Source organism: Chiroxiphia lanceolata, chromosome 2 (genome assembly GCF_009829145.1).
Source record: "Chiroxiphia lanceolata isolate bChiLan1 chromosome 2, bChiLan1.pri, whole genome shotgun sequence".
Taxonomy (NCBI): Eukaryota; Metazoa; Chordata; class Aves; order Passeriformes; family Pipridae; genus Chiroxiphia; species Chiroxiphia lanceolata.
Window position 1 is genome coordinate 2,852,586 of NC_045638.1, and position 24,469 is coordinate 2,877,054.

The 24,469-nt window shown below is 42.5% G+C and overlaps 1 protein-coding gene across 2 annotated transcripts in view; it reads right to left on the bottom strand.

Annotated features, from left to right (window-relative positions):
* LOC116782244 (G protein-activated inward rectifier potassium channel 2) overlaps positions 1-24,469 on the bottom strand; it is a 168,471-nt gene that overhangs the window by 116,610 nt on the left and 27,392 nt on the right. The window contains exon 2 of one of the 2 annotated variants that reach the window (XM_032678634.1): positions 730-778. The exons of the other annotated variant lie outside the window; for it this stretch is intronic. Coding sequence (XP_032534525.1) covers positions 730-754 — 25 coding nt within the window. The 5' untranslated portion in view covers positions 755-778. The remainder of the gene's footprint in view (positions 1-729; positions 779-24,469) is intronic. 2 annotated transcript variants of the gene reach the window in all.

The window sequence follows — 24,469 nt, forward strand, 5'->3', positions numbered from 1 at the left end:
TAGTTCTTTTAAGTTTGTGGAGCTACATCAGTTTTTGGAAAGAGAGAGTGGTTTGCCAGCATTTCATCCTGAATTGTCTCCCAGTTTCACCCACAAATAGATTATCCAGTCTGAGTGTCTCAGCTACAAGTGCTTATAGCCACCACTCCATTATCCAGATTCCATATTATGGCAAAAGCACAAACTACCTCTTGTTGGTCACATATTTAAGACAGCACACACACCCCTCTTACAAACCAGAGAAATCAAGGAAAAGCTTCCCAGATATATATCTCTGGGCATAGTTCCTGTTGGATGAGTCTGGCACAGGCAACAATCCTGGATAATTGCACTGCATTTAGTGCGACCTTCTGTGAGCTTGTGAAGGAACACATGCACTGACCTGAATCGAGTAAATTAGGCACTTATTAAACCCAAAATAGTTAAGTTCCACTTAAATAAAGCTCAGACTCACGAAGTCAAACCTGCAGCAGCTCCTTTGCTGGATTTAAATCCAAATATGGGTGATTCAAGCAGTGCATGAAGAAAATAGCAGCCCTTGTTCTGGGGATTCCTATTTTCTTTTGGGTATTTTTTTTAAGGAGTGGGATGATTTATGATGAATTAAGAGTGAAGACAGGGCTGGATGAGATCCCTGAATGCAAGCACTGCTGTCTGGTTTTGTGGTATCATGTGAGGGAGGGGGACAGATGGAAAAAGAAAGCGGTTGAACTTCCTATTTGTACTCACTCATCGACTCTGTCAATTTGGCCATCTCTGTTTCTCTTTTGGGCTTCTCCTGGGGGAACAGACAAAATGAAAAACAAACATATATATATATATATATATATAAAATATTAATACACTTGAGTGCAAGTGGCAATGTGAGGAGAGGACATGACTCCATTACATATTTTTATTTTATCTAGGGGTTGCACTTCACTCCTGCACCTTTTTTTTTTTCTTGTAATTCCTCAATTTTGACAACTATGAAGCATGAAACTTGTATTTATTTGTGTCCATGTGTGTGTCTTGCTGGAGTAATCCAAATTATTCAATCAAAGTGATAATGGAGGAGGAAATCCTGTTCTGTTTCTCACCCTCTGTTAAAATTTGCAAGTGTGTTAGGCCTTCCTGACAAAAGATCAACCCACAAAACAGTTTAACTGCAGGAAAGAAAGCACTTATTTAGAAATAAATAGATTTCTTACAGGAGCTGGAGTGTGTGTGTGGTACTGGGCTGACACTGAGCTGAACTGAACTGAAGTGCTGCTTCATTTATTTGAGACACGAGGGACTCCCAGTCAAACCTGCTGGGTTTTCTCACTTATATTTCGCAATTTTTTTCCATATGAATTTGTTTTTCCACTTCAGACACTTGTTGTAGCTGTTGTAACCAGGACAGAAGGCTTGGTCAAACACAAGCCCTTGAACTTGGTGAAAATCCAATGCCCAAAATGTGCCTCAGGCAGAGTCCCAGCTCTCCACCCCTCTACCTGTGTCGAGGCTGTGGGAGTGGGTCCCTTTTCCCCAAAAACCTCAGGAAGGGAGAGAATTTGCACCAAAATAAGACTTTAATGGGCAGCAACCCCACAGAGGTGCCCTCTGTCCATGTCAGCTCTGGGACAAGGTGCAGGTTTCTGGGCAGGGTGACCTGCAGTGGCCGCTGGAATGGTTGGGGACAGGATCCAGCGTGGTGACATCTCTCTTTGGCTGGGGCTGTGCTAAAAACCAGCACTGAGGAAAGCCACAGGTCGAGAGTGGTGTGAGAATGGTCCCTGCCAGGTGTGATTAGACAGGACAGATGTGGTTTTCCAGTGCTGTTTGGCTCTGACATGAGCAGACTTTGCTGCAGAGGTGCCAGGCTGTCTCAAATGCGACTCCTCCTGCTTTATGTAAGAGAGTAGAATCATCTCATGACTTGAGAGGAGGTGAACTCTGTCCACATCTGTCTCAGAATCATGGGATCATTGAGGTTGGGAAAGATCTCCCAGCCCATGGATCCACCCTGTGTCTGATGCCCACCTTGTCCCCCAGCCCAGAGCACTGAGTGACACAGCCAGGCCTTCCTGGGACACCTCCAGGGATGGGCACTCCAAACTTCCCTGGGCAACCCCTGCCAAGGCCTGACCACCCTTTCCATGAAGAAATTCCTCCTCCTGTCCAACCTGAGCCTCCCCTGACCAGGAGGTCGTTCCCTCTCCTCCTGTCCCTTGTTCCCTGGGAGCAGAGCCCGACCCCCCCCCCCCCCCCAGTTCCCCACTCCTGTCAGGGAGTTTTTAAGGACAACAAGGTCCCCCCTGAGCCTCCTTAGGGAGTTTTTAAGGACAACAAGGTCCCCCCTGAGCCTCCTTTTCTCCAGGCTGAGTCTCCCCAGCTCCCTCAGCCACTCCTCATAGGACTGGCTCCCCAGTAAGTATCTTATCCCAGTATTGGCTTCCATCTGGTGCAAAAACCCGAAGAATATTTTCCATACTGAATAAGCCACCACTTGCACTTCAGAAATCTAGACTTCTATTAAAAAACCCCACTTATATTTCACAGTAATGGGAAACCTTAGAATTCACGAAACAAGCAGATAAAGCTTCACAACTGTATTCATACACCCATTAGAGCACTTAGTATTAAAAGAAAGGTTTAAGGTTGTGTCCTGAATCTGGTTGAGGTTAATGCCCTAAGCCATGTTAACAATATCCAGCATCAGATTCCTGTACTGCTATGAAAGGAAAAAAAGGAAGGAAGGAAGGAAGAAGTAGCAGGAGAATGTCAGTTTAAAAAAATAAAAAAAAAAGGGTCCTGTATGGCAATTTTTGGCATGGCATTAATCATCAAAGGAAAGCACAGCACTCTGAAAATCATCAGGAATTTGTGTCCATGTTGCTTTATACTGTGACCTCAAAACACCTCCTTCTGCTACAGAACTTACAGTTTATCAGGGATGAACAGTTGGGAAAGATCAGTTTGAGCCCTGGAGGTGGAAGGTTGGATTTCTTAGACTAATAAAACGTTCTGATTTTAAACATTAATGCTTTGGTCTCACATATTATTAAATACTTTTAACTGATGATGATATATAGGAGACTAGAATGGCATTTCAAAGTGAAAGTATTACATATAATACAAAAGAAGAAGGTTAAAAGTTTTTGAGCTTGGTTTACTATTCTTAAAAGAAATGACCAGGACTACTGAAGTTCTTCCTTTAGAAGATAAAAATGTGAATCTTCTTCTCAATAGGGTGGAGTAAAAAATTCCATCCCGTTTTCCAGGTGTTTTATTGAAAAATTTAATCTTTTGTACTGTTATCAATGAACTTTATACTCTGTATGAAATTTTTCTCACAAGTTTTGTACTTTTCCCTTTCTCTAGTGATCACTGGGATGTGCACACACACAGAGTGAAGTTCTGGAAACTAAGAATATTTTTCCACTCATCTGTTTTATCAAAATGGGATATTTTAGGAAAGTTTGAACACCTCTAAGAAATTTGCTTTTTGATGGCAGATAAAGAAGGAATCCCATCCCGTCTGACAGAATGAGTTCTAGCAGATTAACTTGGGGGAAAATAAAGCATTAGAACACACTTTTTTTCCTGACTTTAGCAGGTGTGTGTCTGAAAGCAGACTGACAGCAGAATAAGATTTACTGCTTTATAAAAAACCCCCAAAACCAAAACCAAACCACAAAACAAATCAACAAAAGAAGCAACAACAAAACAAAACAAGAAAAAAGCAAACACAGTGTTTCATTTCAGGACAGAAGTTGCCTTTAAGGGCAGACTGTGGTTTTATTCCCTCTTGGGATTGCTGGGTAAACAAGAATTGCCAGCTCAGAAAAACAGGACTGATATTTCATCTCTCTTAACACAGTGAAGTTCATATTTTTGGGGTTTTTTTTGAAGAACAGAGTGATTTCTGCAGGGGTTTGAATCCACAGGCTGTTTCTGACAGTGCCTGTTCTGTGGCAAAGAACCCAAACCTTCCACAACCTCAGAGGAGCAGCAGAGACTCTGCTGCCTTTGCACACCTGTGTGAGATGTTATTGACTTCCTGAATGCATAAAAAGCAAGAAATCCTGCTTCTCATATTTTAAACTATATGTACAGAAAGAACAAACAATAGATGACAGCAAGATGAAATGTAGATTGTTACATGAAGCATAACTTCAACCAGTAAAAAGGGGTATTTAAAATGCTACTTTATAATTTTTGTACTGTTTGTGAGCTCTTTCATCAGCTGAGTGTGTAAAAAAGAAGCTGTGGACTCTCCTTTTCTAATGGAGTTGGTTTTTTGGGCTTTTTTAAAAAAAAAATATTTCCTTTATATCAGACAAATGAGCCATTGCCCAGTCTCAACATCTTGAGACCTGGTGCCCTGTGTTGGAGTGAATGTAACCTCAAATTATTATCATGCTGTTGCAAAATTCATGGGTTTAAAGCGATGATAAAAGTGTGGCCTTCAAATCACTCTTTTACTTCTCAGCCAAAGAAAATCAGGCACTTTTGGGTGAAGCTCTCCTGGCCTGACTTCCCATGCTGCACAGTCTGCCATGGCTCTGCCAGAGGTGCACCAGAAGTGCCAACAAGATGCAGTGCAGACTTAACATTTTCAGTATCATGCAGGAGCAGAGGGTGAGGATGCATCAAATTCCAGATGGGAATTAAAGGATTGACTGCCTATGATACTTGTCTTGTAAGGAAAAATTCTTGGGCAAGAGAGTGAATGAATTTTTCTGGTGGAAGGACATGGGAACATCCCGTAAGTCCCTCTTCAGTAGCTGTTGGTTTCAGCTGGCACTGATTACTGAGATCATTATTTTCACAGAATCACATGACAGGTCAGGTTGGAAGGGATCACAGTGAGTCATCTGGTCCCACCTCCCTGCTCCAGCAGGGTCATCCCAGAACACATGGAACAGGATTGTGTCCAGATGATTCTGGAATATACCCAGGGAGGAGACTCCACACCCTCTGTGGTCTCTGCTCAGTGCTGGGTCACTGCCCAGCAAAGAAGTTCTTCCTCCTGTCCAGGTGGAACTTCCTGGGCATCAGTTCCTGCCCGTTCCTCTTGTGCCATTGCTGGGCCCCCCCGAGCAGAGCCTGGTCCATCCTCTGCCCCTCCCTGCAGCCCCTACAGACCTGGGGGAGGTCCCCTCTCAGTGTCTGCTCTGGGGGCTGAACAGCCCCAGCTCCCTCAGCCTTTCCTGCTCCCAGAGATGCTCCATCCCTTCAGCATCTCCGCAGGAGAATCATCTTCCAGCAGCTCCATGTCCCTGCTGTCCTGAGGAGCCCGAGCTGGACCCAGCCCTGCAGATGTGCCTCCCAGGGCTGGGCAGAGGGGCAGGATCCCCTCCCTGACCTGCTGGGAACTCTCTTTCTGATGCCCCCTGGGATCCCATTTGGCTCCCAGGACACACTGCTGGCTCAGGGACAGTTTGTTGTCCACCAGGATGCCCAGGTCCTTCTCCAGCAGGTCACTCCTCAGCCTGTGCTGGTGCCTGGGGTTATTCTTCCCGTATTTGCCCTCCTTGAACTTCAGACAGTTCTTCTCTGCCCATCTCTCCAACTTTATGAGGTCCTTCTGAAGGGCTGCACAGCCCCCTGGGGAGTTTTTCTTATTTACTTCATGGCTGAAACATCTCTTGAACTTTTATCAGTTCACAAGTGTAGAGGTGCACCAGCATGGTGGGAATTTGTTGAAGTAATCTCCGACTGGCAAAAACTTTTAATGGTATTAAGTCATCTGGTTGGATCAGAACTCAAATCCATTACAGCCATTACACACAATTTTTGTGAAGGTTTGTTACTTTTGACAGTAATTCAATAGCAAATCCCCAGTAATTTCATTGATATTTCCTTTCAGGCAATAGCTGTTCAATCATTAAATGCAAATTCAAGGAGCAAAGAAGAACCTTTTCTGAAATTTTCGCTTGGAGTAATCTATCTTGGGGTATCTTCAATTACTCTTCAAACTACATGGAAATGGTTTTCTGTTAGAAACACTATTAAATGGGAATAATAGAATTTCATTTAATGCCGTGTCTTTCCTACTCGTGTCATCTTCAAATGCTTTCCAGTAATGAATTAGATCCTGGTTCTCAGGCAGTGGTGTGTAGGCAAATGCAGCACTCATTATGTGCTAATCATTTTAGCAGTAGCCTACACTCAGCTCTCAAAACCAGAGCTTGTTTTAGGGGGAGAGGGATTGTTGGGAGGAGTTGGAACTCCTCCTCTTGAAAATCACCGTAGGGATTTCCATTTCTATGTGCACACATATCCAACAACAGCAAAAAAAAAAAATAGCTAATAACCCATCTTTAGGACTTCTAACAATAGGTTGTGTTACTGCATTATTTTACTGTTACTGCAATTCAAGCTTTATGCAAGACTTGCTTAGATTTCTGGGCATTGCTTTTCACGCCCACGTGTCCCAAAGATCAAATATAATGTATTATCTTGTTTATTTTTGCTGTTCTGTCTTGCCCATCCCAAGAAAGGAGGTTGGTCCCATCTTGTCTTCTGGAATTAACTCTTGGGGTAGGGGCTGTAACAACTCTATTTGTGCAGGACCCAGTACAGTGTGATCCCAAGCAAATTGGCTTCATCCTCAGCTTCAGAGCTGAGGATCCTGGCAAGTAATCCTTATTCCCTTGCACTGATCCCCTGGTTTGAATGGCTAAGAATACATTTTGTGTATTCTTACAAGAGGTGATTTCAATTTGCATCAGCTGGAATGAGCTGAAAATCCAATGTTTGAATAGATGGAGCGAGCAGAGTTCACCGAGGGGGTGCCTGAGCTGGGTTCACTGGAGTTAGGGAGCAGCAGGGGTGAGTTGGGCTCATTAATGTGTTCAGAAGTCATAAAACACTCTCAGAAGCTCTGATATAAGATGTCTTACATTGGGGGAAATTTGCATTACCAGCAGGAGGAACTGAATTTATTTCTCTGGGTCTTAGAATGGAGGTTTTTTTTTTTTTTACATTTCTCATAATTTTTAGTTAACTTACTCATCCTTCACACTCAGTCTGTGAAATATGTATGGGGGAAAAGGAAAAAAAAAATCCCTGTTTTTTTCCAGGCAGAAAATCGAGCAGCAATTCTAGAAAAGCTTGTCAAGTCCCCTCAGACTCAAGATACAAAGCTCCCAGAGTCATGGATGAAATCCATTGCAAATGCATTGTCATCCTCTAACTGGGAGGAACAAATATTCCCATATTAAACAGTGGGGACGGTGTGTGGTGGTTCTGAGTGCAGGAAATCCTTTTAGCAACAGAATCAGCAGAGATAAATGTTCCTGACTGCTGTGGAGAGAGTATGAACATTTCTTAATGTCCTTGTATCTACCAGAACGTGAACAAATAAAATACAGTTTCGACAAGATAAGGAGAAAAAAAAAATGATGTGAGCGTTTTCAGGAGAGAGAATATTCATATCTATGAAAGAAAAAACAGACTTTATGGTTTTGGCATTTTAAGTAAGATCTAAGCTGTAGTAAGGCTCAGGTTTTCTGTTTTTACTTAACTTGAGCAACTTGACAATTTCCAACTATAAAAATCTATTGCAGGGAACACGAATCGGGAAAGTTTAAGTGGTAAACTTATTTAACCATCCTTAATTTATAGTGGTAACAGTGTCAGAAGATGCAGATTATTCTACAAACAATTCTGTTTGACATTACACAGTGATAGGTTAATAAAGAAATATTTTGGGTGCCTAAAGGAGCAAAGGTGGGAGCAAAGTAATGTGGTATTATTACATGATTAAAGGCAGGTGTATTTTCTTAGTTTCTTTGCTCTAGAGGGTGAAGCACAACAGCTTAATTTTCATTTCCCATTACAAAGATCCTGCAGAGAGTCTGAAGATTTATTTGGTTCCCTCAGATCCCAGTAAAAATACATCTATTTTAAGGCAATGAGCTGGGGGGACTAAACTCTAGGAGAGCTTCCACTTCTGTATTTTGCAGCCAATGGGCTGCTTTTGAGAAGCTCAGCTTGGGTGTTCTAAACAAATTAGGGATGAAGGTAATTGCAATGGAGCATTTGAGTCTTGCACACACAACATTTCCAACCTGTACTGGGAAATTAGGCAATTGGAAGCATAAGCTGAAAATCAAGAATATCCTGGCAACAAAGTAGTGTAGGGATGTTGTACTGGGAAGGTTTGAAAGCTTTTTACTTAGGGTTGTTAAAACTGCACTGGACAAACCAGCCTAAATCACATCTCAGCAAAAGGTGTTCAAGACAAGAGGATAATCTTATATATGCTCTGCCATCTAAATCTCCAGGCTGCAGGTAGGGTGGCTGTGTGCAGTTAATGCATGGTGGAAAAGCTCTATAATCACTGGGAATGTTCTCACCAAGCCAAAGACCTTCAGATCAAGCTCTTAAGAAACTTCTATTTTCCTTTTCAGGCCAAAATTAATGAATATATTCTGAAGAGTAATAAAAGAAATGTAAGTTACCTTGAGATAACAGCAGCTACCCTACTTTAAAAAAAAAAGAGTTGGTAGGAACCCAAAAGAGGAGATTTACTGTAGAAAAGAGACTTAAAAATGCTTATCCCATCTTTTCAGCTGTTAATAATGCATATGGATAGTTTTCCATGAACCCATTGCTTCTGTGTCCCCCAAAGGGAATATCTAAACTGGTTACTTGTATTCTTGCAGCAGGAAATTCCAGATTTCAACAAGAATCATTTGAAGAATATTTACAGACTGAGGATTTCACATGAAAAATATAGGTAGCAACAAGCCTGAATTAATCTAGAAACCATCATTTCAACTATTTAGGAGAATAATGATTTAATAAAATATGTTTTGTTTATGACTTGCCTTGATGCATCATAAAAATAACTCGTAACTGAGTAGAGCAGATCAAACATCTCAGAACTGAACCTGTTTCCTTGGGTGCCTTGTGAGACTTAAATGATGAACATACAACCAGAGGAGCTGACATTTTTCTTTGTTTTGTGCTATGATCACGTTCATTCAATGAAAGTTCTGAAACAAGGATTGTCTTCGATGTCAGGTTGGGCTCTAACTGAATAATACCAAAGTATCTCACACAGTTTCCAATTTTAGAAGCCTTTTGTTGTTAAATCTATCTCAAAAAAAAAAAATCTTCAAAAGCAGATACCTTGAAAAAGAACAAGTAATGTGTCAGATGAAGCAAAAAATGCTAATAATGATAAAACCTCCCTGTCCTACTGAAAAATGCCTGAAAATACCTCCCATTTACTACTCCTTGAGAGAAAATCGAATTTTTGTTTCCTTATACAGATCTTTTCCAGGACAAAAAAAAGCATTAAAAAAGAGAAATGCTGAGGTAAACCAGCCTTTGGTTTTCCTTTACCATCAGCCTTTCAGAGCTGGCGAAGATAATAAAAGACCTGCAGCAGAAACAGCCAAAATGTTACCTTGCACAAATGTCTTGTGGTCCATGTCCCTAAAAATTTTGATATACAGTCTAATGTGAATCTTGGATGTAGGTCTCATGGTTCCTGTCCCCTAAGTTAAGCCCCTAACTTGGATACACAGTCTAAGCAGGTTATTTGGATTCCCTGTAGCATCAACAGGGGAAAACCAGGTCTTCCAAAGGCAAGTTATCCAGGTGTCTCAAGCAGATGAATTGCTGGTGGAACTGCTCAGCTCTTGACATGACTAAATGGAACTAAATATTAGTTCTATGGCTAAAGATGGGGTATGAAACCACCCCCTCTGAAACTGCAGTGGGGTTGTGGTCCTTAAGCCCTGCTCAAGGTTTGCTCTTACCCTTCCCCTCCTGTTGTTCTCACCCCCTCACCCTGTTTCTTCATTTTGTTCTCTTCTGTCTTATCCAACCCATCACCTCTCCTAAAATGCCATTTCCCTTCCCTTTTCTCTCTATCTAACTTTATAAGTAACCTTCCTTCTCCCTCTCTTCACACTCTCCCACACTTCCAAACCAGCTGCTTGTTGCCATCACACGGTGCCTCCTCCCTCTCTACCCCTCAAACCCACACGGACTATCTACCCCCTAAATAACCTGTGCAGCTCCCAGGCAGGGACCCTCTGCTGCTTGAACCCTGGGGGATCAGTCACAGCATCACCTCGAGTCTCTGGAGATATTCTTATTTTAATAATGTGCACGATACGTTGTCACAGACTCATGAAGGAAGAAACCTCCAGGATCACCCAGTCCCACCCTCACCCAGCACCACCACAATCACCGAGAGTCTAAACCATGTCCTCAAGGACCACATCCAAATGCCTCTGGAACACTCCCAGAGACAGGGACTCCACCACCTCCCTGGGACACTGGTTCCAAGGCCTGACCACTCTGGTAGGGAAAATTTTTTCTAATGTCTGTTTTGAACCTGCCCTGGTGCAGTTTAAGGCCATTTCCTCTCATCCTTTCCCTTGGGACATGGCAGCAGAGCCCGACCCCCCTCCTGTCAAGGAGTTGGAGACAGCAATGAGGTCTCCCCTGAGCCTCCTCTTCTCCAGACTGTGTTCTATGTGTCATAAAAATAATATATAGAATTAGAGCATCAATCAGAATGGTTTGGGTGGGAAGGAACTTTAAAGATCATCCAGTTCCACCCTCTGCCATGGGCAGGGACACCTTCCACTAGACCAGGTTGCTCCAAGCACCATCCAACCTGGCCTTGGACACTTCCAGGGATGAGACTTCCACAGCTTCTCTGGGCAATCTGTGCCAGGGCCTCACCACCCTCACAGTAAAAAATTTCTTCCCAATATCCCATCTAACCCTGCTCGCTGTCAGTTTGAAACCATTCCCCCTTGTCCTGTCACTCCAGCCCTTGGAAACAGTCTCTCTCCATCTTTCTTGGAGCTTCTTCAGGTCCTGGAAGGCCACAATCAGGTCACCCCAAAGCTTCTCTTCTCCAGACTGAACAATCCCAGCTCTCCCAGCCTTTCCTCCCAGCAGAGCTGTTCCAGCCCTGGGATCCTCTTGGTGCCTCCTCTGGACTCTCTCCAGCAGCTCCATGTCCTTGCTGTGCTGTTCCCCAGGGCTGGAGCAGCTCTGCAGGGGGGTCTCACCTGAGCAGTGACATGTATTACATGTATATATTATAGATATATCTGTATTATATTATACATGACACTAAATGACAGGGAAGTGTAAGATGTCCATGCATCCAAAAGCAAAACAGGGTGGAATTCATTGCCCTGTCGCTCTCACCCTTCTCCTGGTGCTCAGACCAAGCTGACCAAGGGTTCTGGCTGCTTGGGGAGGCTCCTGCTCACTGTCAGCTGAGGCTGGACACAGAATCCATGATTCTTGTTCACACTAATCCCCAAGGCTGTTCCCTGCAAGGGAATGCCACGGAATTCCCGGGGGAGACTGGGAAGGAAAAATTGGTGTCAACAAGTCCCTTAGTCTGCGGGATCCTGGCACTGCACTGCTGTCCCTGATTTAGCTTCTCACCCCGACGTGGTTTGTGCTGTGCTGTGTAGACAAGTGTAATGTGTCTTGGAGGTTGGGATATATTTTCACTGGAATATCCAGACAAGCTCTGTGTGAGTCAGACTAAAGGTTTACAAGTCAGGCCCAGCAAATTTGTGTTCTTCAGGCCATGCAGCTGATTGCACTTCCACTCTGCAGAATGTACTTTAGCCACAGTGCCATACAACAGAGATAATTCAAATTGCAGTAGCTTGAGTTCTTTTGAGTCTTAACCACCTCCAAAATCACGTATAATATGATTAGAGGTCAGCTCGTGGAGCCATTGCTGCTGCTTTTAACCTAATTAAGTGTTAATAGTAATAAAATATTCATAGCTGTGAACTTGTAAAGGGAAAAAAATATGGGCTCTAAAAGAGCTGGGTTGGGATAAAGCATTTTATTCCATTATAAAGACAACAAACAGAGGTGGGGGAAGCTTCTGGCAGCTTCTCAAAGAAACCACCCCTGTAGCTCCCCTGCTACCAAAATCTTGCCACACAAGCACAATGCAAACTCCATTTTAAAATTATGAGGGAGTTCATTATGACTCAGAAGCACAAATGTACTTCCTAAGACCTGTTTTGTGGAATTTTAATCAAGAATGAATGTGATCAGATGAAATATTTAATTTTTTCTGCCATTAAACCCCCCCAACTTTATTCCCCTATTTTACAATGTCTTTTCTCCCCCTCAGATTCAAGATTGTGCCCAGAATTCCTTCACTTATGTGCAAACCTGGTTAATAAAAAGATAAGCACCTGACAGTTCTCATCCTGTCCTATTAACATAAGTGTTCTCCCACTATGCAAACGAGATGTGATGCTTAAAAATCTCCCAAGTTTTGCAGCTTGACTTGATTTTAATGTCTGCTGCATAAATCTTCAGTGTTTAACATCTCAGAAAACTCTATGTAATTTAAGGTTACATTGATCTTTACTTACAGAAAATGGGAGCAAGACTCAAGTGAGTTGTTCTGCCATTACTTGATATCTTTTTGCTAAAATTTGGGTGGTTTTATATGTTTTAGAAAAGCAAAACTCTGCTTCTAGTAGTTCATACTCCAATATATCACTTCCACGCTTTCCTAACCATTCCGTGGAACAACTTGTTTTGCTTGGCAAAGCCTTGGTGTGTAACTTTATGGGCTATTTTTCATTTCTTTCTATTTTTTCTGTCCCTTTCCATTGGAATTTCAGGTGCAGAAGCCTGGAGAATGCCATAAAAGATAGGAATATACACCCTGAGTGTGAAATTATGTGCAGGCAGAGCTGTTATCCATCTCCATGGAGCTCTGCTGGATGTGCTCAGACCATGGGTGGGTTCGGCCTAGGCAGAGATGTCTCATTGCAGGGTCAGGATTTAAGCCTCTGACTTCCTCCCAGGCTCTTCTGTGGTACTTGGAAAGCCCAAAATTATAGTGAATTCCTTGGTTTCCATTCTACTGCAGAGAAATGGATTCTCCTTTTCTGAGTACACAGTAGTAACAAGACATCTTCATTTTTCTGACCACCCTCTGAATTCCAGTCTGATGATGCAATTCTGTCAGAGAAGAATGATTTTCACTTTGCTAAATTGATTGTTGTGGGATTGTTCAGCCTGGAGAAGAGAAGCTTTGGGGTGACCTGATTGTGGCCTTCCAGGACCTTAAGGAGCTCCAAGAAAGATGGAGAGAGACTATTTCCAAGGGCTGGAGTGACAGGACAAGGGGGAATGGCTTCAAACTGACAGAGAGCAGGGTTAGATGGGATATTGGGAAGAAATTCTTCCCTGTGAGAGTGGTGAGGCCCTGGCCCAGGTTGCCCAGAGAAGCTGTGGCTGCCCCTGGATCCCTGGAAGTGTCCAAGGCCAGGTTGGACAGAGCTTGAAGCAACCTGGTCTAGTAGAAGGTGTCCCTATTCCATGGATGGAACTGGATCTTTAGGTCCCTTCCAACCCTCACCGTTCTATGATCCTGTGTTTACCATAGTGCTTAAAACAATAATTGGAATATTTAAAGTGGGGACCTCACTACATGAGGAGAAAATGACTTATTTGGGCTTTATGTGATGGTGAATTTTTCCTGCAACTGGTCAGGTAAATCAGGTTTATGGAACATCAGCAGAAAAAAATACAATTTACAGCTCTCAGTCTTCTCCTCAGACAGACCCACAGATAAAACCTCCAGACCCACAGTGTATTGAAGCCCAGAATGACATTTCAGTGTTCCAGCCTCTTGTGAGAGGGTTCATCCAAGACTTCTGAGGATCCCGTTAAATCACACCTACTTTTTCCACATCATTCCATACTTGCTTACAACCTGGCCTTGTGAAAAGTAAAATTTACATTCCACTTATCTAGAAACTTTATAATTCAGTTTTAATAGACTGTTTGTGTTTCTGCCGGTGAAGGAAGTTGCTGATGTGTGTAATTCCCAGAAATATCCCTTATTACTGTTTTGTTTGGTTTTTTTTCTCTTCTTGTAAAATGAAGGAAAACAAAATGTTTTCCCTCTCACATTTTTCTGCCTTCTCATTTTTATGAAAACTGGTCTTTCAAAGCTTGGTGTTGCTCTTCAACGTGTCAACAGTCACTGGTATTTTGTGTCTTTCTCATAATCCTTCCTTGGCAGTTTTTGCACTAAAATTAGGACAAATGTCCAAATTTTCCAAGCTACCAAGGTTTTCTGATCCTGTTTAAGGTGTGGGTTATGAGAAGCTTTGGAAACCAGGCCCTGGGTGTTTTAATAGAGTCATTATCCCTGGATGTTGTCACAACAGCCAGACCCTTTCAGTGCTTCGGATCCAAATGGAAAATCACATCCCAAATTACAATAAATGGGGGCTCATGCAATTATCAGCACAGAAGGCACTTCAGTTTCCATGCTCTTTTAGTCCTGTTTTTCTCAACTGAGCCTGTCAACAAGGGGACTAATTAATGGTTTTTCTAATGTGGACACCTGCCCATGAGGAGCCACCAATTCTTTGTCTATAGAGAAAACACTAAGAAGGTAATTACCTTTTTTTTTCTGCTGTTCAGATCCTCAAAAGAGAGGTTTTTCTCACATTATCAGACAAGCATGAGACCTCTAGCACTTCTGGATAATTTTAAGTTTTATACTTAGGAGAGGTTCCTTTTTGAGTTGTTTTGTTTTGGTTTTTTTTTCTGTTTATGGTCTCTATTCCACCTTATCCAAAAGGTCACCTCATTTCCAAAATCCCTCCTTTTGTGATTTTAGGAAAATTTTAGATTCAAGGACAAAGACATTACTAAACTGGTGCAGAAAATCACTTTATTATACTCAAACACATAATTAAAAGTAGTCAAGAACCACTGGATTTATCACATCACAGCTCCACTTCCAGAAAATGTGCACAGAATTTTAACTCTAATACTTTATAATTATCTCATAATTCCTTGTCTGAAAAGAAACACCCCCCAGCACCTTTTGAGGGAATAAATTCTGTCTTACTTTAAGACCTTGCAATGAATTCTTTGGTGCAACTTACATTATTATGATTTTAAACCCTTTCTTTTTTTTCCCTAACACAATGCAGCATGTTCTTTATTACACATTTTATGCAGTATCTCTATTACTGAAAGTCTTGAAGACCATCTGAGCTGGATTAGAGAAACTGGGAAGAGCCACAAACCACGAACCCACTCCCTGCTCTGTCTCCTTCTCTGATCTCCTTCTTGGCAGATGCAGAGTCAAATAAAACTTTCCCTGTGGTTTGCTTGTACATTTTGTTGAAATGCGTCGTGATTTAAACCTGATTTCTTTGTTGTTTTCTGAATATGAAGGTCTCTGACCTACAGAATGTGTTGTATTTGAAATATGTGGCTTTTCCTTCACTGCTCTTTTCCTTCTTGTTTTTGCTGCTGATTTTAGTGAGCCAGAATTTTGGGCTCCTCTTTCAGGGCCTGTTCTACCAAGCATTGAGTGGTCCTTTGTTCTTCAAGAGATTGGCAGGGCTGCTTTCTGTGGTAAGAAACATCAGAATTTGCCTTTCTGTAATTAGTCCAAAGGAAATCACTTGCTTTTGGGCAGAACCAGCTCATGCTACAGGAGTTGGGGAAATTAGAGAATGGCCTGGGTCGGAAGGGACCTCAAAGGTCATCTCATTCCAAACCTCTCTGCCACAGGCAGGGACACCTTCCACTAGAACAGGTTGCTCCAAGCCCTGTCCAACCTGGCCTTGGACACTTCCAGGGATCCAGGGGCAGCCACAGCTTCTCTGGGCAACCTGTGCCAGGGCCTCCCCACCCTCACAGGGAAGAATCCCTTCCTAATATCCCATCTAACCCTACTCTCTGTCAGTTTGAAGCCATTCCCCCCTTGTCCTGTCCCTCCATCCCTTGTCCCCAGTCCCTCTCCAGCTCTCCTGGAGCCCCTTTAGGCCCTGGAAAGGGCTCTCAGGTCTCCCTGGAGGTTTCTCTTCTCCAGGTGAACCCCCCCAGCTCTCCCAGCCTGGCTCCATGGCAGAGGGCCTTCAGCCCTGGGATCAGCCTAGCGACCTCCTATGGACTTGCTCCAACAGATCCAACAGATTTCTTTCTTGTGTTGAGGGCCCCAGAGCCAGACACAGCCCTGCAGATGGGAGGACAATGGGAGTAATGCCATATGGGGGAGAGGAAATATCATGTAGGGGTAGAAATGCTTGAGGGATCTCAAAGGCCTGGAAAGGCAGGGGAATCCTGTTATGCAAAGAGGGGAGGGCTGCACAGGAGAGGGCAGATCCAGGCTGGGGTGGGAGGCAGGATGGCTGTGTCAGCAGGGCAGGATCTGCTGAAGCAGGGGGAGGGTCTGGAGAACATGTCCTGTGAGGAGCAGCTGAGGGAGCTGGGGAGGTTTATCTGGAGAAGAGGAGGCTCAGGGGGGACCTCATTGCTCTCCCCAACTCCCTGACAGGAGGGGGCAGGGAGGGGGGGTCGAGCTCTGCTGCCGTGTCCCGAGGGAAAGGAGGAGAGGAAATGGCCTAAAACTGCACCAGGAAAGCTTCAGATGAGAGATTAGAAAAGATTTTCTCTGACATAGTGGTCAGGTGTTGGAATAAGTGTCCCAGGGAGGTGGTGGAGTCCCTGTGTCTGGAAATGTCCCAGAGGTGTCTGGATGTGTCCCTTGGGGACATGGATTAGGGGTGATTGTGGTGGTACTGGGGTGGGACTGGATGATCCTGAAGGTCTCTTCTAACCTTGGTGACTCTGTGATTCCGTGACGTCCCAGAGGAGCCAGTCACCTGCTGGGAAGCACTTCCCCAGCTCGGCCACGGTGCTGAGCTGTGCTTGGCACCTGGACAGGCACCTGTGTGAGATGTTCTGTGTGAGGGGCACCCACCCCCTCAGATCTGTCTCAGCAGACTGGCCACTGTCTGGTGGGTTAGTGTGGGATGTCTGAGGAAAAGCTGAAACAAATCAGCTTTTGGAATTTAACTTTAGGCCTTGAATGCCCCAAAGGCTTCCACTTGTTGGATGGAAGGGCATGAAAACAGCTTAATGGGGAGGAGACCTGAATAAAATCACTCCAGAAATGAGATAATGTTTCAAGCAGATTACATGGACATGTGCAGCATGGGCATACAAGTCATTTTTTGGTTTTTTTTTTTAGTTTTTTTTTTTTCCCCAGCTTTTCACTGGCACTTAGATGGATGAATCATTGCTCTTATCTGGCAGTGCTGAAGGAAAATCTAAACTGGTGACTTCCTCTTTGCACTTTAATGGAGACACTACAGCAAAGACTGGTATTTGATGTGACTGAAAGAACAAGGTTTAATCTCTTATGTTGGGAGGCATTGATGTTAACACCTTTTTTGAGCAACTTCTGTATTGTTGTGGCTTTTTTAAAAATTTAAAATGCAATATATTTATAAACAACATCAGGGCTGCCTCTTTTTAATTCTGTTTTTCTACTGAAATAAGTCTGTTGGGACTATGGTGCAATCTCCTCCCTCTTCTAACAGTATTTCTACAGTTTTGAGATCGCTTTCAACCACATTTATCGGAGTAGTTAAAGGTTTCAATCACATTATTCTATTTCAGTTTTATTTCAATTTCAATTTCATTATTTTATTGATATTTCTTTTTCAAATTGGCAGCTGAGGAGGAGCCTTTGGTACAAGGCAGTGGAGAATTCACACGGGACAGTTCTGTGGAATTTGTGCCTTCTGTTGCTCCAAAAAAATCGCCCACAGATGGTGGAGAATATGCACCTTCAGGGCCTCAAACAGTGATAATTCTGTGATTCATTAAACTTAAGTATCTTCCCTGAAGGTCTGGGTGAGCTGTGAGAGTCAATACATTTACCCCTGGGGTCCAATTTCAGCTCTAGATTAATAGTTGTCTTTGGTGTATTTGGTTAAGTCATAAATTTTTAAGTCTGGGCTAAAATTTTTAATCAGGGAACAATTTATATTTAAATGTATTGCACAGCTCTTTGTTTCTGTGCAGTTCTTTGTATTTCTCATTTTGCTGCTACCAAGTCGTGTCCTCCTTACTCCAGAAGGATATTCACTGTGTAACTCTCCTGACTAGAATGGATTGTTTTAATTTTGGTTTTTTTTTTTTTTTTTTTTTTTTAAAGGATTTCAGAATTACAGGGAATCTCAGAATTAAGGGATCTCAGAATTTACATCACCCATGAAAAATGAGGTTGATTTTTCATCGTATCCACCCCCAAGTTGTTCAGTAGTAGAACGAGAGCACCAGTTTGATACAAAAAATGCATTAATTAATCAATCCATTTCAGAACTTAGTTTAATACTGTTTTCTCCCTTCTGTCAACAGTATAAGTTCCTTTTTTCCAGTACCTCCTGAGGTGACCTTCTGCTGGCTGCACAAAGCACATTCAGTGCTGTATTTTTGACTAAGCTGAAAATTATTGGTGGTCTAGAATCCTTGACGAGGTCTGTCCAGCTGCTTTCCAGTCTTCAACACGGATTAAGGCAGGAACAGTGCAAGGAAAGCAGTTGCACACCTGTTAAAGCACCTGGTTCAATGCCACACAAATTGTTCCTTGGTGGCACGATGGAGAGGGGTGGGAGGACCTGCATGGATAAAACACTTCCATTATGGATAAAATACTTCCATTATGGATAAAATACTTCCATTATGGATGGCTACTCCTGAAATGAAAAACCTCCATGAAATCATTAAGAGCAGGTGCAGATGGATAAAAGAATGGATGAGGAGAGGCAGGGAACACACATCAGGGCTTCTCTCCCCTGGTGTTTCTACCAGTACAGAAAGACCAGTCCAGACTGGATCAGAATTAGCAAAGGGTGAATTATTCTTTTACATCAGTTTTGGGCTTTTTCTGCTCGTTGGGACAGCTCAAGACAGATTGTGTGATGACAATCTTATGTGTGCTGTTTGAATATAAAATAGGGATGGGATCCAGCAGCATGTGTGTACATGGTGCAGAACAAAATGTTCTGTAAACCTTGACAGAAAAGTGTGTGTCCTTGCCAGAAATACACACCCTTGAAAGACATAAAAAGCTGTTAATATGTGTGTAGTCTATCAGGAGTGGAAATTGAGAGAGGGAGGTGAGATTTTGTGGCCTCTATTGCCGTTTATCACTTTCTTCAAAGGGACTGTAACCCCTGAAAACACCCGGACTCCTTCTAGGAGAACCCAGGTTGAACTGCTGAGCATCCCAAGGGGAATTCATTCGTCTTTCTGCCAGGCCTTGTGAATTTTTTAACTCCTTCGGGCCTGCTCAGAAGGATTTTTGGTTTAACCTTGCAGGTTGCACTGATTGGAAAAGGCACCTTCTATGACCTTCTCTTTGTGGTTTCTTTTTTGTTATTCTTTCACTTCCTGAACTGTGCAAATTACAAAAATCATGAATCTGCCTGGACCACATGTGGAAAATTCACCTGGGAGGGTGCTGACACTGAGAAATGAAGGAGAGTGGATGTCCAGACATCTTTGAAAGTACCTTCTGGGACACATCTACTTATTTTGGCAGCCAAACACTCTAAAAAAACAACTGGCCCTGGAAAACAGTAAAGACATGCAGAATAAACTACTCCAAAAGATAATGTATAAGTACCATGGAAAGGTTGCATTGCTTCTCTTGTTAGCACTAGAAATATTAATTCTTCAAAACAAGATTTGTTATTTATGCCATGAGTAACACCGAGTGTTGATAAATGGGTTTGAAATATGTTTTGAGAGGTTTCCAGGATGTTGTTGCACTGTGTGTGCTACAGATTTTGCTTTAATAGCTATGTTTACATCAAAATCTCTATGCATCTATAAGAATGCTTCACATTTTAGTGGGAATGAGCTGCTGGAGTTGTACTAAGAGCTATCACTTCTGTGGCAACTTTATGTGTCCCCAGCGAAATGAGGTGGAATATTACAGAATTTATTAGAGAGGATGTGTCTGTCCCAGGATATCCTGTTAGGACACCTATGGCACCAAACTGTCACATCTCTGACTAGTGTAAAAATAACCAACAAAAATGATTATGCAGTTTTAACAAATGTCCTTTGCTGTTACACTTCAGTGTATCCTGAATTCCTGCGTTCATCATTTGTCATCAACTGCCCAAAAGTGTCCCCTGTATTTTTTTTGCTTGTTGAAAAATCATTAGGTTAAAATATTGATTTTTTTTTAAATTTTTTTTTCAAATTTAATTGTGGCAGACGTCAGCAATACTTCCTACTAAGCAAAGGTTTCAGAAGTAAAATGGGCTTTTGGACTATCCATTTTGTTTTTGCCCCAAAGTCATCTCTTTAGGCTCTGAGCCAAATATCTGAACTGGCTGGAATAGAAACCAATCTATAGAGCTTTGCCATGAGTGCCCTGAGGTGTTCAATTGTGTCTAAAAATAAATGAACTGATTTGGATTATGGACAAATCATTGGATTTGGATAAAATAGGGACCTACACTTTTCCAAATTTGGCTTTTTTGTTTGTTTGTTTGTTTGTTTGTTTTTAAGAACCCTGGTCCAAAGGCAATTGCACTGAGACCCGTCTTCTATCCCCCCCCAAAAACTGATATCATTCTTCTAATCAGAAAAAGGGAAACCAGTGCTATGAAAGACACTAATTCTTTTCTCTTTTTGGATGCAGAGAGAACCAAAGTGCTGGAACTCGCTAGAGAAGTTTATTTGACTTTGTTTTAAACAAATAGATTTAAAAGCATCTGAAGAGAATCTGGAAAGCTACCTATTTTCCTCATTTTTTCCTAATTTACACAGGTAAATTAACCTGTGTTTCTTTTAAGAACTCTTGGTGCTTTATGAACATTTTTTGCAAAGTTCTCTTGTCTTTGAAAGGAGGAGTTTGACATGGGTGGTGACTTCATGTTTAAGAGTGTTTTATGTGTAGATTTTTTAAGTCTGTGAGGGCAAATCACTTTGCCAAGTGAGATATATATTTTCCTTTGGTCAACATTATGACACATCACCTCAGAATACAAATTGCTTCTTGGTTTCAAAGGGGAAAAATCTCTTCCTTTTTGTTCTAGAGGCTCTTGCTGATTTTCTCTTCTTAAAGATTTTTATTCCTTCTGACTTTTCTTGCTTTTGCATCTTCCCCCCCCTCCCCCCCACGTGTGTACTTATTTCTTTTTTGGGAAGAAAAAAGGATTAATAATCAGAATTAGCTATCAATAGCTCATTGAATAAAAAGAAAATATATGTAACATAATACCTAAAGAGTTAATCTGAATAAATTTGAGGCAATGGTATGAGTTAACCTGAAGGAGACACCCACAAAATCAATGACAATCTAAAATCAGTTATTTCCTTTACCCAGAATCCATCCTGTAAGGACCAACTATTATTGATCCTGTCTATTTTCCTGTCAGGATCATTTTAGTTTTCTGCACATGCTGCATGTTTATAAGACAGTTTTTGGATTCAGGCATTAACCAACTGGTAAATTGAAGAATAATAATTAAAAAAAATAGATTCAGATTGACTCCTGCATCTGATTTTCCTTTTCTTGGTCATTGGGAAGGCTTTTTTTTTTCCATCTGGCCCAATTTGTGGTCTTGTGAGTTTGCCCATGTTTTTTTTTCTGGCTGGAGCTGAGGGTCTGCTTTTATTTGATTAGAACTGGAGAACAGAGGATTACATCTGACTTGCCCGGCATGTGGAATTCCAGCATTCCAGGTGTTCAAATCATTTCCCATTTCACCAACATCCACTAATTTCCCTTCCTTCTTCCAGCAGGCTGAAGAGGGAATTAAAAGTTGACAGAGTCCATGACTTTTAACTAACTCATGTAACAACAGACCTGGCTTGATAAGTAATTTTGACAAATCCTTGTCCTCTGCCAACTAATCCCCTTTTTGTGGGCAAAGAACATGCATTTTACAGCTTAGAATTGCTGTAGTAATGGAAAGAAGATACATTTTTCAGCCTGGGTGGTTTTTCATGTGTCAGTTCTCTTGCTGCCTGCAGAATTAAGACCAAAATAAACTGTGTTCTGTGGGGTTTTTTTTAACTTATGGATGAGGGAGTTTGTTGTTTGTTTTTTTTTTCTTCCTGGGTGTTAACATATTATATTATGTTTCTTCTCCAAGTCTAATCTGCTGACTCAGAATACAAGGGAGCAAACAGATGTTGCAGGGGTAGGCTTTTATTTATTTATGTTTTGGGGGAAAAGGTGTGGTTGCTCTGAAGCGGCTCAGGCAGGAAAGGCCCCAGACACTTTGAACTTACACATTTAACAAGATGTAAAAACCAGGAGGAGAGACTGGAAATTAAAGGTTTTATTCTTCATGCTCCTATGTGGGCTGCAAATAACCTTTCAAACCAGATTTGTGTTGGTTTTTTTTGTTTTAATACAAAATCAAGGCAGCAAGTTCTGTAGTCAGCTCTGTCATAACTTTTGTAGAGTGACCTCAGGAACAGACACAGACTTTGTTGTAGGTCAGCCCACACCAGGAGACTGAGGAGAATATTTATTGGCTAAGAACTAAGCTAATGTCCTACAAATGGCCAAAGAATCAAAAAGAAGCATTTGTGGAATCTGAGGGCTAACATATAATGCAATTGTGGATTTTCTGTTCTCCACAAACACTTTAGCACCAAACCAGTCAAGATTTTGAGTTAAAAGAAGTTCTAAAATAAGTTTAATTCACTTACAGGGTTATGAGCTTTCAGTTCTTACAAGTCACCAAGTAAGGGCTACCTGAACAGTGTGGTGTCATCACTGAGTGCAGGATTGGCTTTGTGCACAAGAAAATTAGACAACAGAATTCCAAAACCAGTATTTTCTTGCAGCTTGGTCCGGCCAGAGCTCAGGCTGCTGAGTTGAGATGGGCATGGCTGAGGAGATGGGGCCAAATCCACAGAATCCCAGAATCCCAGAATGGTTGAGTCTGGAAGGTGTCTCTGAAGGTTGTCTGGTCTAACCCACAGCTCAAGCAGGGCCACCTAGACCTGGTTGTTCCAGACTGCGTTCAGGTGGTGTTCCGATATCTCCAAGGATGGAAGATGCCTTGACCTCCCTGTGCCAGTTCCCAGTCACCCTCACAGCAAAAAAGTGTTTCCAGATCTCCAGACAAAGCATCCTGTGTTCCAGGTTGTGCCCTGTCACTGGCCACCTCTGGAAACCACCTGAATCCATCCTCTCTGCACTATTTCTTCAGGTGTTTCTATACATTGATAAAATCCCCCCTGAGTTTTCCCTCCTCCAGGAAGAGGTGCTCCAGTCCCTTGATCACCTTTGCGACCCTTCATTGGACTCTTCCCAGTGTGTCCATGACTTCCTAGCACTGGACAGCAAACTCCAGGTGTGTCTCACCACTGCTGAGAAAAGGGGAGTTCCTCTCATTTCTTCTCTTTCACCCAGCAGTGTCAGGAGCAGCAGCGAGCACAGCTCACCACAGCTTTCCCCAAGACCCCTCTCTACCATCTTTTCCACTTATCCTCCTCAGATCTGAAGGAGCTTTCATCCAGCTCTCCAGTCTGGAGCAGTAACCTCTGACTCCTTGACCCAGAGCAGCTCTGAGATGGCTCTGGTGTGGCAGAGATCAGAGCAGCCAGCCCTGGTTCACAGCAGACATTGGCTCCCCGTCATATTTACACTCCACACACTCAGAGTTGATCCAGGGCCCCTTGAAACCAGTGGGAGGCTTTCTCTTGGCTTCAATGGGACCTTGATCAGGCCCTTAATTAGTTATACTTCCATTATTGCTCAGCAGGAGCCTGAAGGCAGAACCTTTTACATTCCTGCCTCTTTTTTTATATTTGGGAACACTCCTGCTATTGAAACACGATGTGACGAAACTCCCTAAGGTACAGTAAAAACGGATTTTTTTTTCTCCCCTTTCCTGGTTTCACAGAAATCTACAGTTCCTTTTGTTTTCCCTTTGTTTGTTCCCTCCCACAGTAAGCACATTAATTACCTGCTCTTTCAGCCTTTCTACTTTCAGTTACAGTAACCTTAAAGCAAAGGACTGCTGACGAGAGGGATTCAGGATCCAGAATCCTGCTGCTAAAAGCAGCTCAATATATAAAACCCTGAGAGTGATATGGGTTCTGTTACCCCACTTGGAGAAGTTACACTGAGACTTCTGAGCCTAAAATTTCTAGTGCAAGCCTGTGGGTGTTTGGAGTGCAACTCAGGCTAGAAAGTTCTAGCAGAGTACAATCTGCATCGCTGCAATCCCACACAGCTCTGCAAAGCCAGCTCCAGGAGTAGGGATTATTTCTGAAAAAAAGGTTTGGAAAGGCAGAGGTGAAGACACCCTAAACTGTACTGAAACAAATTGTTTCAGATGTACATCATAATATACATCATAATTTTCAGACTGAGGGTGTTTTTTGTCTTCTTCTCATCTGCTGGACTCCAGCCACCCCTAAGTCAAACATCTACTTCACTGGTTCATCCTGTCTGACACTGCAGGCACTTGGGAAGAAAGACGGCACAGGGAATCATCCTCTGGAGATATCTGTCACCTTTAATTGGTTAGAAAAGGTACCCAGACAGGGGGCCTACTCTAGAAATTCAAGTTCTTAATAAGACAAAGTCCTTTTCCCCTTCACTGGGTACAGTAAATATTTTCCATATGTCCAGTTCTGGGTCCTCATGGAAGAGAGACATGGA